This window comes from Stegodyphus dumicola, chromosome 1 (assembly GCF_044657685.1).
Source record: "Stegodyphus dumicola isolate Sdum_Otavi_A_Nest chromosome 1, ASM4465768v1".
Taxonomy (NCBI): domain Eukaryota; kingdom Metazoa; phylum Arthropoda; class Arachnida; order Araneae; family Eresidae; genus Stegodyphus; species Stegodyphus dumicola.
The window spans coordinates 39,477,351-39,492,482 of NC_140768.1; the positions used below are offsets into that span (position 1 = coordinate 39,477,351).

At 30.3% G+C, this 15,132-nt stretch overlaps 1 protein-coding gene and 1 non-coding gene across 2 annotated transcripts in view; both read left to right on the plus strand.

Moving 5' to 3' along the window:
- LOC118183416 (CDK5 and ABL1 enzyme substrate 2-like) overlaps positions 1-15,132 on the plus strand; it is a 77,048-nt gene that overhangs the window by 47,742 nt on the left and 14,174 nt on the right. Inside the window, exons 2-8 of the mRNA XM_035352936.2 lie at positions 1,936-2,048; positions 2,300-2,402; positions 5,187-5,264; positions 5,478-5,607; positions 7,265-7,445; positions 8,183-8,310; positions 12,100-12,206. Coding sequence (XP_035208827.2) covers positions 1,936-2,048; positions 2,300-2,402; positions 5,187-5,264; positions 5,478-5,607; positions 7,265-7,445; positions 8,183-8,310; positions 12,100-12,206 — 840 coding nt within the window. The remainder of the gene's footprint in view (positions 1-1,935; positions 2,049-2,299; positions 2,403-5,186; positions 5,265-5,477; positions 5,608-7,264; positions 7,446-8,182; positions 8,311-12,099; positions 12,207-15,132) is intronic.
- On the plus strand, positions 1,038-1,110 carry TRNAM-CAU (transfer RNA methionine (anticodon CAU)). The gene has a single exon. It is a non-coding gene; the product is annotated as a tRNA-Met (tRNA).

Here is a 15,132-nt window from a genome sequence, read left to right on the forward strand (position 1 = left end):
CACAATTCTGTTAACGATAAGTGATAATTACAAACTATTAAATATAAATTTCTGTAGTGTAGTTTAGTGTCTTGTGGTATTTCAATTACAGTCTAAGCTATGAAAATTAACAGCTTTTTCAATTTTACTTTCTGTACTAAATACCATATCATATCGAGTCTGTATTTTATCCTAGAATAGATAACGTAAGGATTCGCTGGGGAAAAAGTCTTGATAAAAATAGGGCCTGTTAAAGTGAGACCAAATAAAAGAGAAATTTGTCGAAATTTTTTTTTGGGTTTTGCTTCTTTATAAGCATTAATTAATTTTCTACAAAGTTTTATATAGTAATAAAGAAAGGCAGGTCTTAGGAATGGAATAAATTACAAGGATTTGGTTAAGGGCCTTTAAATTTTTCAATTAATTATCTTTTTATGTGTTCTTATATTTATTATTTGTTATTTAAATTTACCATCTTATCCTTAAAAACAAAAACGGTGAACACAGATGAGTTTCGTATTGTTGCGTGCGTACGGGTTCGTTATGAAATGAATGCACAATTCCGATGAAAAATGAACAAAAATTTATTATTATCACAACAAAAATGCTTAAATTTTCTCAAATTATCATGCAGTATTACAATATCTCACAGTAGTTATCTTTTAACTACTCAAATGTACAATAGAACGTAATTCAAAACAGCTAAAGAAAGTTAATCCGCGAATTCGCTATAATCAACAACAGCAGTTTTTTAAACAACAACAAACTAAGCAACTCCTCCAAACTGAGATGTTTTCCTCCTTTTATAAGATTTTAAAATCACGCGCTAGAATTTTCCAGTACTTTCTCGAAATCAAAAAGAGATATTTATTTATTTAATGCACGCGCTCTTGTATTTTCAATTTTCCGACTTAGCTTTCTTTTAATATTTGTCACGCGCTGCACTGCGCGAGAAATAAAACCATTTAATTTATAATTGAACTAACATTAGCTTTTTAAATACCAAATTCGTAACAGTATTTAGACTTTATAGGGTATTTCTCCCGCCTTCTTAGCATGCCTTCGTAGTGTAGTGGTCAGCACGCTCGACGCATATTCGAGAGGTCCGTGGTTCGAGTCCCGGCGAGGGCATTACTTATTTTTCATCTTTCCTGCTTTCCAAAAATACCTAATAAATCTACAGTGGCATCCGAACTAAAAAAAAAAAGGTGGTGAATGATATCTTTCCACAACCAGGATTTGGCGATTGGGTCCCCTGATCCCCAGTCGCTCTTTAAAGGGGGGAGTATATATGGTATTTTTCCCGCCTTCTTAGCGTGCCTTCGTACTGTACTGGTCAGCACGCTGGGCACATATTCGAGAGGCCCGTGGTTCGAAATTCCGGCGAAGACGTTGCTCATTTCTTCAAGCTCCTGCTTCAGAAATACCTAACATCTCTACAGACTAACAGCTTTCCACTTCTTTCATGAATAAAAATCCTTTATCGGCAGGGGCGTAGCTAGAGGGGGGCATCTGTTCCTGGGCGCAGAATCCAAGGGGCGCCAAACTGATGTTACGACATTTTAGAATTAAATGTTTTCCATCCTTGGCAAGCAGTAGGGGGTGCGAAATCTTCAGTTGTCCCTGGGCGCTGAAAACCCTAGCTACGACTCTGTTTATCGGAGGAATAATAAATTCTGTCAATAACGAGTTGTTCTTTTCAAAGACGCATCATTTCAGAGCCGTTATTCCTTCCATAATCTGAAGTAATCTCTACCTGTGTTCTTTGTTACTTCTATATTCTTTAAAGCTTTATGAAGGCTTATTTAAAGATATTATGTAATTAAATTGCATTTTACTTGCTTCTGTTTTTTTTTGGGGGGGGGTATTTATTGTTATTTTATAATAATTGCGTCATTTGTTTTTTACTATAATATTATGAATGTCAATTTGAATGTTCTCCTCTCTTCATTTCAGAGTTCACAGTTTTGTTGCTGAAACGAAATCCAAATTCCTGAGTTCTAAAAAGAAACCTACATTAACTGTACATGAGCGTTCACAAGTTCAGTATAACAGTGTCGAAAGCTTAGGTTAGTAATCATTTCTTTTTAATTTTTTTTCCTGTAGCATAAGTAATGTCTTAAATTTTTTACTCTAATTTAGAGGAAGCTTCTGTATTAATGTACGTATATCGAGAAATTTCTGTATGTAAAATATTTATTAATTTTATTTAATAATTTGTTTTTTGTGTAGATGTATAAAGTTGCATGACTAGAAATATAAGTCACTGTTAGGCATATAAGCACATAAGCATTCTAACATTTCTTCTCTTTGAGAGCAGGTTTATGTAGCAGACATACTTCTTCAAGTTTATCAGATACCTCATGTCCTGGTGGCTTAGAAGTTAGATTCTGTAAATCTCTTCGGGATGTACAAGATGAAAGGTAATCTGGAAATGTCAAACTAAAAATTATTTTATTTTAGCATTTCGCATAGATTTTCTGAGACATATTTTCTGAAATGTTAACTCCACATATTATTTTTCAAGAAAATACAGATCTTTAATACTTTCATTCGTCTTAGAACTTGGAAAAGGTATGGCATTCTTTGTGTGTACTTCGTTTTTCGAAATTAGTTTCCAGACAAAACTTAGAAAGATTTCTCTTCTCTTCAGCCCCCTAAAAAAAAAAAAAAAAAAAAAAAAAAAAAAAAAAAAATTTTTTTTTTTTTTTTAATTTTGTGTCCTGGAGTCTTAAAATTATATCTTTCATGGTCCTTTTTTTTTATTTACCATATTTAACATTAGTATACTTTAAATACATAGCCTTAGAAAGAGATTAGGTTAGAACATTTTAAAAACTGTTTTTTTTTTTTTCCCAAAATAAATGGTAAATTTTACTGCTGAATAGGTATCAATTGCTTAAATAAATATTACAATTAATTTTAGCATATAATTTGCCAAACAGAATTTTTAGGAAGGAATTTATTTATGTCGAACTGGAATGAACTGGTTGAACCCCATCACTGCTTAAGGTGAAGTAATAAAATTTAATATTGTATGAGCTCTATGCACTGGAAATAAGAAATACCTCTGCTGAGCCTTCTATTTAACTGGAAAATATCTTTTAAATGTAAAAGTGTCTTGAAATGTTATATACAGTATAGCTCCAGGTCACAGTAATGTTAACAGTACAGTTTTAACAGATAGGTTATTTGTAATGAATCATATTGCAAGAAAAAATACAAACTCTAGAAAAGTTTTGTTGGCCTTTTAAATGTAAAATGTAGGAGTAGATCAGGGTAATAAATTTCTCATGGCAAAAGCAATTTGTATCATTTCATGTATAATCTTATATTAGTCATAATTAAGTATTTTGTATTTTATTACCATTTTTTATTTGAATAATTTTATTTTATTTATTTATTCTTTTATAACATATTAAATGTTGTTCTTACTTAATCTGTAAACCCTTGTTTGTGAATTAAAATCCGTAGACACAATCATGCATCTGAAATCAATAGGCAAGAAAGAAAGAATCTAGGAGCAGCCCTTGGCAAGTGGCACTGTACCAAACATATAATCTTTAATTTATGTGTGTACCTGATTCTCAAAGCATTATTGTTTGGCAAAGCATGAAAATCCTCAGTTTGTCTTTCAGCTTTATTCGTTCTCTTATTGATTAGTAAAGCGTCTATTTAACTTTAATAATATAAATTAAAATACAGTTAAATTGTAATATATTACTGATCATTTTTATAACATTTGCAGCTTTGTTGTAATTACTGGACGGCATTGCCGTATGCCACACAGCTTGTACGAAATCATAATTTTCCTCCCTCTCTCTACCTGTCCTTTTTAATGGTCTTACATTTTAAAATAGTACTTTTCATTTTTAATGGCAAATTCTTCTGGTCTTTAATTTGAAATTTTCATAGTTTTCTTATGATTTCTTTTTTATTTCATAGTAATTTTTTAAGTTGTTATTTTTTCTAATTAATGATATACTGCTGTCTTTCACATTTTAATAATTAGCTAAAAGTGAAAAAAATTATAGAGCTTTATTTTAGTGTAAAAAAGAATATTTTTTGACAGCGCATTTGGCCGCGAAAATTGGCGTTTTATTACTCAATCCGTAGCATTGCAGATTTCAATGTCACCAAATAAATAACTATCATTAGAAAAGTTATACAGTCCTTTTTTATAAAATACTTTTCATCATTGACTGAAATCCATAAGCAAATTGTGGAGAAATACAGTTACCATTTAATTTAATTATACACTCCTGAAACACTAATTCATAGCAGTTTTAAACCCTTTCATGCTGGCAAAACTAGCTATTAGTAAGCCAATAATAAATTGAGTTGGTAATGTGTATGATAATGTAGCATGTAGAAAAACAAGTGCACTTTACTTGTATCGAGAACTTTATGCATGGTATCCAATTCGCATATCATAAATGCAAAAATCACTACCCAATGTGATGCATCTAATGGAGAACAGATATAACGAGTATTAACTAGTGTGAAATATCTGTTGGACACTGGGTGTTACTGGTGCTTGTTGTGAAAGGGCTGAAGAAAAGCTAGGTAGACGTATTTCTTATTAACAGAAAATTTGCTCCGAAGGGAATTCTGGATCAATAATCAAGTCCTAATATTTTTATTTTCGTCAGTATCAATTTAAGAAAAATATTAGAAAGATCTGTATTTCTACTTCAAAGAAAATAAGTGTAAAAAACGATAATAGTTCACATATTCTCATTTCATGCTACAAATTGTGGTTATTTTTATTTTACTGTATTAAGCATAGATGAGCTAAAAATTGTGGTTATTTTTATTGTACTGTATTAAGCATAGATGAGCTAAAAATTGTGGTTATTTTTATTGTACTGTATTAAGCATAGATGAGCTAAAAATTGTATTAAGAAGTTGTGTGTCTACACAACATTTATTATTTTATGTACAGTAACAAGGCCGGCTCCAAACATAGATGGCCTACTATGGCCAAGTGATAAAGTCATTGAACACATGGGTTTGATTCCAGTGAGTGGGCTGCCTTAATCAGTAAACCTAACCTAATCAAACATAGATGGATAGACAGCTGTTTTAAATTGCCAAGTTTTGGAGAGTGCCAAAACTCTCCCACTCAACAACTAAAATATATATTAAAATATATTTTGCTTTCAATTATTAATATTTTTAACAGGATTTTAACCGTTTTTTAACAGGATTGTCCTTTTATCTTCACATAAAGTTCCTTTCATTGTTTTCTCATGTTTGCGATATGCAAAGCATCACAGTTCAAGGTAATTAATATTTTTTTTTTTTTTTTTAACATTTATTAGATGCTAAAGGTTTCATTTTTGTAGCAAAGAGTAATTTGCTTTCATAAAACTAACTCAAATTATATGTGAAGAGTTTGATCCCTTTGAAAGTTAAAATTGTTTTATGTAATCGTAAATTAAAATTACTCTGTATAAACGTAAAACTAAATTTCTGAAGAAGTATTTGCTTTATAGGTCTGACTTTAAGCAAGATAATAATCGAAGGCGTCAAGCATCAGGCAATTGCCCATTGTCTGCCATAAACGATGAATCTGATCCATTAAATTTATTAGCAGCATTGGGATACCGTGTACATGAAGGACAAGTATGTATTTCACTTTTAATATCTTAGTCTCTTATAATTTTTTTCAATAAATGATAAAATATAAATGTATGAATGAAAAGTAGGAAATTTTGTTGTTTTTAGAACAAGTAAAAAGATCATTTAATAGTATTTAATGCATAATGGTATTTATTGTTTTAGAAGATACTAGATTCACACTTTGTTCATTTACCCTTGTAAAATGTGGGAAATGATTTACATATTTTTATAGCTTTGTTTAGCTCACCTTTCAATGTTAAAAAAAAAAAAAGAAAAAAGAAAAAAAGAAATTACTGGGGCAAAAAAAGCCAAAAATTGCTTATTGTTTGAAATTTTTTAACTCTCAAATTTCAAGTAACAAAATCATATGGTGAACAATTTAAACACAACTATGATTTTGTGACACTAATCAAGTGAGTGTATCGTAACATATAGATCTTTTTGTTTTTATAAAATATTAATTTTATTAAGAAATGAAATCAAGCATTTGGCATCAGCAGTTTAAAAATCCCATGTTCATTTACAGAAAGATCAGGAATTCAGGAGAGCTTCTCATTGGTGATATTGATAAGATATAGAATTTTATATTGTGGAGAGATATTTAAACTACAAATGGGTCCAAATCTAAAACTTTTGTGTTATTTCATCCAGAACTAGCTAATGTAATATTATAATTATTTTTTAAAAAAATTACCTAATAAACTAAAAGTGAATTCTTGTTTATTAAAGTATATTGCATTTCCATTAATTTCTAAAAATCATTAAACTTAATGTCGCTGAAGATGTAATTTATTAATGAATATTTAAGTTGGCCTGTAGTTTGAATAAATGCAGTTTTTATTATTGGTTACTAATGTATTTATTATATTAAAAAGATGTCTTAACTGTAGTACTACAAACATATGTATTATATTTTGTATTATAATATATTAGCACAATAGTAACCAACCTTTTATTGTTGCCAGTACACTTAATTTAATGACCATGATCTTTAAAATTAAACAAAAAGAAAGCAGTCATATACTGACATAGATTTTGAATAAAATTCTATTCATTTCATGAAAAAACTGATAAAACTTCTTCAGGGGCAAAAGTTATTTTTTTCTTTTTCTTATATCTATCAAAAGATGATACTTATTTTGTGTCTAAAAAATAGTAGGGAATAAAAGTCTGTTGTATTAGTTGCTTCAAGCACTAAGTATCTCTGTTTTATTAATTTTTTATTGTGAAAGTGGATTTTCAAATTTCTGAACATGAAATGTAACACCAATTAATAACTGACAAAAGTTTCTAGTACTTCTTATACTATATTGTAATATACAAAGTATTACTGAAGTTATTTATTCTATGACTAATTTTAGTGTAACAAGTTAATAACTGGCAGAAATCAGTGATCTTTTTTTCCTCTCTGTACTACAAACATTATTTAAATTACTACAAAAAATAGTACTACAAACATTATTTAAATTTGATATGAAAAAGAATGAACCAGTTTTTAGAAAAATAAAAGCAATTGTCCTTTTTCAATTGTAAATGCAATTTGGAGTTTCTTTCCAGTATGAACTCCTTTTTAATAGTAAATATAGAATATTGTAAATTATTACTGCTATTAAATAAAGAACTATATATAATAATTATGTTTATATTTTATTTTCTGCAGGAAATTTCATACAGTGGCCTTCTGTCATCAAATAACGCACAAACAAAATGCAGAATACAGGACACAGATCACCTGACAATTCCATGTCCTCATATGAGTCGCTGTCATTCCTTTGATCCGGCAACTTCTAATGTTCATTATACAAAGCAACCAACAACTCCACCATATAATTATGATAGAGGTTTGTTTTGTGATTCTTTGCATTCTCAAATATTTTTTGTGTTAGACTTCAGTTCTGTTTTTAATTATTAGAATATAATATTTTCGCATATGCTCAAAAATTTGTTTTAAACTAACCTTTAGCTATTATTTTTATTTATATTCTGTTTCAGAATAATTTTTGGGAAAAAAAATCACACTATTTAATTCAAAAGCTTAGTTATACTTTCAATTCACTGAATATTAAAGCACTATGTGTTATTAATTTGAGAATGATAATCATTTAAATTATTTGCTACTTGTAACTGTTGTGTTTGCTTATACAGTGTTTTGCATGTTGGCATAATGATCTTTTTTAATTTTATATCATTAATAAACAGAGAATTTATAACAAGCTTTTTTCAGAGGCTTATATTTATAATATATGTCTGGATGTTTTAATTAGGCAGAAATCAGCTTTAATTTTATGAATAAATCATATGCATGGATTGTGGGGAATTATACCATTCTAGTATATTACTGTGTCTATCTATCTAGTTTTAAATTATCACCCATAAAATATTAATGTAGACATATTTATTTTATTTTTATTTTTAATATGATAATGCATAACAGATAACTTCTGATGTATTATATTGTTTAACAAGAAATCCTCCCCCTTTTTTTTATTTACCACTTAAAATTATTATTATGAAACATATACATGATTTTATTTTTTTAATTTTTACTGTTACTGAAATTAAGAAACTTCTTTTTCAGCATTTGATTGGTCAGATTCTAAATTTTGTCATCATACATGTCTTTTAACTTATACACCAAATTTATTAGATGATCCAGAGCTTGTTACAGGAAAACATAGTACTGTTCTTACCTTTTCATCATATATAGTAAGTGTAGCTGCATATTTTTATTTATATGCTTTAAAGTTATTTATGTATTTTTAAATTCATAATATTGTATTTTTTTAATCACACAGTCCCCTCTTTATCAAGTATGTGAAATACAACTAAATATTTTCTGCTTCTTTCTTTGATATAAAAGACAAAGTAGGAAGTATGAGTATAAACATGCATTATATGCTTGTAAATATCTTGTGAATAATGTGCATAACAATTTGTTTCATGTATGCATTTAAATTATAAATATATCACTATTATTATCTTGTCTCATCACAGCTTTTTTACCCCCCCCCCCCCCCACAAAAAAAAATTTGTTTGCTTTATTTATAGCTGATGCTTTAGGGTTTCGTAATTTTCTGCTGAACATTATATAAGCATTCTTTCTGTGAATATTTTAAGTATACTTTTTATAGGATAGTATTTAAATCAACATTATCTTATATTTTAATTTTTTATTATTATTATTTTTCTTACCAAGCATTTTGGTGCATAAGCTGAGAAATTTTTATCAAATTTTTTGCTGCTGAAGTCTGGGAATCAACTTACATACGAGTTCAAAATTATTTACAGATCATTTGATCACAAAAAATTGTATTATAGGTTAAATAAATGAAAAAATATTACTTTTATTTTATTTAATCTGAATGCACATTAATCATATTTTTTAACTGTAGTCATATTTTTTAACTGTAGTCTGATAATCATATTTATCAGCATCCAAATTTTTCAACATTGATTCCTTATTTTTCAAATGAATAAAAGCTTGGCTTTCACCTTATCTGACACATCTAGCTAAATTAAGTGACCAGTTGTTTGCACTTGAAGTTCTATAACTGGAATTATGGGCAATTTAAAATTTGGTATATATAAAGGTTTTCAGTTTGGGCTGATGTTCTGCAGCAAAATATCACTTCTAGATGCACACACAGATTGATTTAGATTAAAAAATATATGGTATTTTTATTCCTTTTCTTCTTCAAGGACCCATTCTATGCTTATAACTAATTAGAATAAAGTTGATATCTTTTTATTTACTACTTTATGCCTGTTCATTTTATTTTGCTACTAAATCACTGAATTTCTATTTCTTGCATTTTTATATAAAAAAAATCTGTTGTGGACATCCCATGCTTTCTTTGTATGGCTTATTAAATTATATACATTTTTTGCTGCATTTTATTTAAACTTATTTCCTTGAATTAGTGTAACTTAATTTACTAGTCCTTCAAAGCAAGTTGAAAAATGACATAAAGAATTGTAAATTTTCAAATTAAATATCCCAGTTAATTTTTACCATACAGGAGTCAAACTTCTTACAATTTTTTCTTAAAGTTTGTAAAATTTTCTCAGAAATATAGGAACTGAGAGACTGCATTAAAAGTTAAATTTTACTATTTGTCAAAAATTAATTATTTTTTAAATTTGGCATTGCCAAAACATGATTATTTTCATCATTTAAAATACTTCTGTAATTAGAAGTATATGACTACTACCAACAATTGCGAAAATAAAGGCCGGATAAGGGGGATATATATATATATACAGAGCTTAAATTGCACCGGAGACTGGCTCCGGTACTTCTCAGTTTTTCAGATAAATTATGATTTCAGCCAGAGTGCATCGGAGCCCTAAATAAAAAGGTGAATGAACCCCAATTTTAGCAGATAAATTTTATTTTAATAGTAAACATGCCTTAAACATCAATTCTAACTTCTAAATGCAGGCCTGTTTTTCCCTCGCACTCATGCCTTGTACAGAGTTTGAGACTTTTAAGGAAAGAAAAAAACCCCAGTCATATGTCAAAAGCGTATTCTCCAGGATTGAAATGAATTTCTTGTAGTCAGGAAAAAGTATTCAGGGAAAATTTCTGCCTGACGACTAGAATTATATCAACAGGGCATCGTGATCAGAAAATCTTGAATTTTTCCCTCTTCAAAGCTACACTTCCATATACTTATATTGTTTCAAGAATCCTCACTATTCACCTTAGTGAAGCTTTAATCATTTTATCGGCTGAGCCTGCTTCTTAGCATCTAAGTGGAATTATAATTCCAGCCGATGCCTCAAATAAGACAAGGTCCAATATTTTTTTCTGTTTAGCTATTTAAAATTAATTTAATAATTTATTAGATTTTTCTTTATCTCTTTACATGTTTCTTAATTTAACTTTATTATTTAATTATTTTAATTTTCAGCTATTTTATTTATTTATTTTTTCTTTCCTCCCTCACAGTCTTCCATAGGGCTCCGGCACTTCCAATTTTAGAAATTAAGCCTTGTATATTGTAATATTGTAATATTGCTTTTGCCATCAGTTAGATAATCAAATTTGGCTCTTTCTTTCTTTTTGAAAGCACCGTCTGATTCCAGCGGACATTTGTCAATACGATTTTTTCGCACTGTACCTGTTGCCTGATGACCCATTGAACTGAACTTGTCGAGCAGTGAAATAGTGGTGAGAAAGTTATCAAATACAAAACATTATTTGTCAAGATATCAAGTAAAGATTTGTACCCTTACTTGATGCATATAGATTAGAGTAAATACATTGAGTTCAATGATTTTGTCATCAAGAAGAAGTTCAAGAATCTCTGTAGGAGTTTTCACTATTGTAAAGAAATCATTTATTACTTGTGTAACTCTTCCCTTTCTGGACTGTGGCTGTGTATTTAGATCAGTATTTTCCATTTACGAATCTTTGATATTTTTTTCTCTTTGATGGAGACAGTTGCTGCACAGTAGATGTGGCCATAAATTCATCCTTAGGAGAAAATCATCTTTAGTTGTGAATAAAGAATCATCAATTAGCATTAGAATCCTCTCGAATAAGATAAGCAGGAGCATGAAGGAAAGAAGCTGGCAGATTATTTAGTGTTCTTCCTTCTTCATCTTAGATTTTTAGGTATTTTGAAGTTTTTAAAATGGTTTCAACTAAAAAATGAGAATGAGAAAATGTTAGTCCTAATGATAATGGTTTTGCCTAGTGTTCCAAAAATGGAACACAAAGAATTTCAACCCTGTAACTAACACAGGAGAAAGAGCATGTGAATTTCTATGTTACACCATGATAATATAACATCTTGGGAATTAGCAGAAAAAATATTAGATGCATAGGGTACAATTTACTAAAATTATGTTTACCTGTCTTTAGATGGTACTTCAAAAATTAGCTCAAAAATTCAGACCACTCTTTCAGATCAACTCTGAGCTTGGCATATCGCCAGGAATGACTAATTATGTTTACTGAGGGCTAGCACAAACCCTTATGAGGCAGAACGGAAGTGAGAAATCAAAGTACATTGACAACCTTGTTGCATATAAATAATTCCAAGTCAACTACTGTTCCATTAATGGAACTCTAGGCTTAAGGTATATCAAGTAATGTAATGTGTAATGAGTTCCCATGAGTTGGAAAATTGGATTTTATTTATAATATTGTTGATCTAAACTGGGAAGCAGGCTGAAAGATGAGAAGTAATTGATAAAATCAAGATGTGCCATTTAAGGAGATTTGTATCATTATTATTTGTGTAGCGTAATTTTTTTATACTGTTAATTTTTGTATGCAGTGAAATCTAGAATTTTTAATTAAGAAAGTTCTGATGGATTATTTTATGGATTAATTTTTTCTTTAAGTCTGAAATAAATAAAAATATGTCATTGTATCCAAAAAATTATATTTGACTTTATTATATAATTCATTGTTTCTGTTTATGCATTCGGTATTAATAATTCTCCACTAAATACTGTTGTAAAAATATTTAAAACTCCTTACAGTCATCCATCATTGATTATGTAAAGCCATCAGATCTCAAGAAAGAATTGAATGAAAAGTTTAAAGAACGATTTCCACAAATACATTTAACACTGAGTAAATTAAGAAGGTAACTATTGGCTGGAAAAATTTCTTTTTGTATTTTATAATACTTAATATGTGATATCTTTCTAGAACTGTATCAAAATTTGTGTGAATATGTTTTAAGTAAAATCTAATTTTAGGTAGAAAAATTTTTTTGTTTCTTATCGTATTTTAATGTTGAATTGCTATCAAATTAGGTATGTACCAGGTATCCAAAAAACGTTTGTCTTGTTGTTAGTGAGAAATAATTACCTGTCATTTTGTGCAAATGCATTTTATTCAGCAGAATAATCACCTGCAGCTTGAATTACATGTTTCTGTTGAGTTACAGGCATATGTATTCCATATCTGTAAAAGTTCTTATCGCTAGAGCCAAGAAAACTAGCAGTTCTCTGCATAACATCATCTCAAATGCGTAGCTATTGTTCACATAAAATGTTATCCATGGCCAAAAATAGATGATAGTCAGATGGAGAAAGACATGAGTAGTAAAAGGGATTACACTTGGGTAGGTGACTTCCCACCCAAGTGTGATCACCTCTTGCTTTCGCCATATGAGGTGTAGTGTTGTCGGGAAAAAGAATCACTGCTTTCCTGATGACTGATGCTGTTTGCTTTTGAGGCATTGCAGTAGCAACCCTTTGCAAATGGAATAAGTATATATCAGCTGTGATGATTTTACCTCTCTCTAGGCATTCAAAGTGCACAATACCAGCACTGGTCCACTAAACACAAAGCAACACCTTTCTGTTGATGAATGTTTTGTTTGACAGTAAATGCTACAGATCAGGAGATGATCAATGATATTTTCTTTTGAAGTTACTGTGCAGTACCCATTTCTTTATCATATGACAATATCTCATCCATGAATGAAGCTTTCTCATGGTGTGAAAGCAATGAATAGAAAATGTTGAGGCCCTGGGTTTTTTTTTTCCTTCGGTCATCACCTGAAGCATCCAATTATTGAGCTTTCATTTCTTCCCAATGTTATGCAGATGCAATCGTATTCTTTCCTCTAATGCTCTAAACCCTTATACAAGCTGTTTGCATGTTTGATGTGGATTACACTCAATATCCTCCTCGAGCAGGGCTTTCCAGCTCATGGCTTTGTCTCGGAGGCTTTCATCTCCCAATACAAATTAGCTGAACTTCTTCCGCACTGTACACTTCACCTTGCTGTCTATTTTGAACTCATAAATCAAACTTGGTTGTAATACATCCTTTGATACTGATTTGTTTATTTCAAGATTGTACTTCTTACAGAAATACTTTCATCACACCCAAAATTCCTCTGAACTCTGCACTGACTGATAGTTAATGGGAATAGCAAGTTCGAGCATCATCTTGGTAATGCTATCGATAATTTCTATTTGAATATCACTTTTTGCTCCAGCAGTATGAACTTTTTTGTATTAGATATTTGGTACATATGATGGTTGTAAACAACCAGTTTAGTTTTACCCTTTTTTTAATCTTATATTCAAAGAATAACTTCTTTAAAACTAAAAATGAATTATTGAATTGTTGGTCACAACTCGTATTAGAATATTGTCAGAACAATAGCTGTGTAATTCTACTTGCAATAACAATGGCCTTTCTGGTTAAATGCTGAAATGATAAATGTCATTAAAGTTTAGTTTTAAATTATAATGTATTCATCATTTTTTTCCGGCTATAAATTTCATTGAATGTAACAATTGTTCTAAAAATGAGTATAAAGTAGTAATGATAATTATAAAATTGAAAAAAAATATTTTTTAAGAAACTGTTACACTGATAAAATGGCTTGAAAAGTTGTCATAAGTCATCCAAGCAACATTGTTGTTGCATTCCCCCTCTCTTTTATATATTTCAAGAACCACAGTTCTTTTTTTTTTTTTTTTTTCATAATTTTTCATTCCAAGATATATCATTTGTAATGCATAACTCTCATTCAGAATTAAAAGAGTGAAACGTTTCTTCAAGATGTCTTATTTTATTACTGTAGCTAGAGATTAACTTGAAGAGGGCTTTATTTTTGTTTATTTTCATATTAATTTCAAAAGTCTAATTAGAGATACAGTGAATCGTGGATTTTCTTGAATCCATATCTTTAAAACATCTCAGGTCTTTTGAATCTTTCATAATACTCTCTTTTGCAAAAAAATCGAAGCACCATGAAGGAAGTGGTTGTTTTTGATAAAACTAAATATGTATATAGCTCATACACAGATAATAAAATGATTAAAAAATTAAGGTCATAGTACTTGTTCACGGCTCACAATCAGCATTGAGTGTTCAAATTAGTAGTTGGTCAAACTGCCCCTGGGGGCAATGCATGCTTGAATTTGTCGAAGCAAGGAGTGGTAGAGGTTCCTAAGTCATCCTGCGACACATTCTGCCAGGCATTCATCAGTTGTCGCTCCAGATCTGAAATATTTTGTGGTGCCCGAATCTGGTAGTCTATTATGCCCCTGACATGTTCGATTGGTGAAAGGTCTGGTGACCTTGCTGGTCAAGGAAGAGTATCAACTGTACAGAGACAGTCCAGAGATATGCGAGCGGTATGGCATTATCTTGTTGGAAAATGGTCCTAGGATGATGTGAAGGGTAATGTAACCGGCCACAGGATGGTATCAACATATTGTTGAGCTGTTAAAGATGTATGGGGGATGATTAAAGATGACCTGCTGTCATAAGAAACAGTGCCCCGAACCATCACAACCAGGGCTTATGGTTGTATGCCTTTTTAAAGCAAAGGCTGATTGGGACCGCTGGCCCCATCCTCTCCAAACACAAAAATGGTCAAACTCATCTGCTTCAAGAGGAAAGCGGGATTTATAGCTGAACACTATACGATGCCAGTCTGATGGCAGTCATGATGATCGGCTGCGACACCATTCCAGATGACTCCGCCGATGTTGTGGGGTGAAAGGCAAACATCTTAAAGGCCTCTTTGAGCATAACCCCGC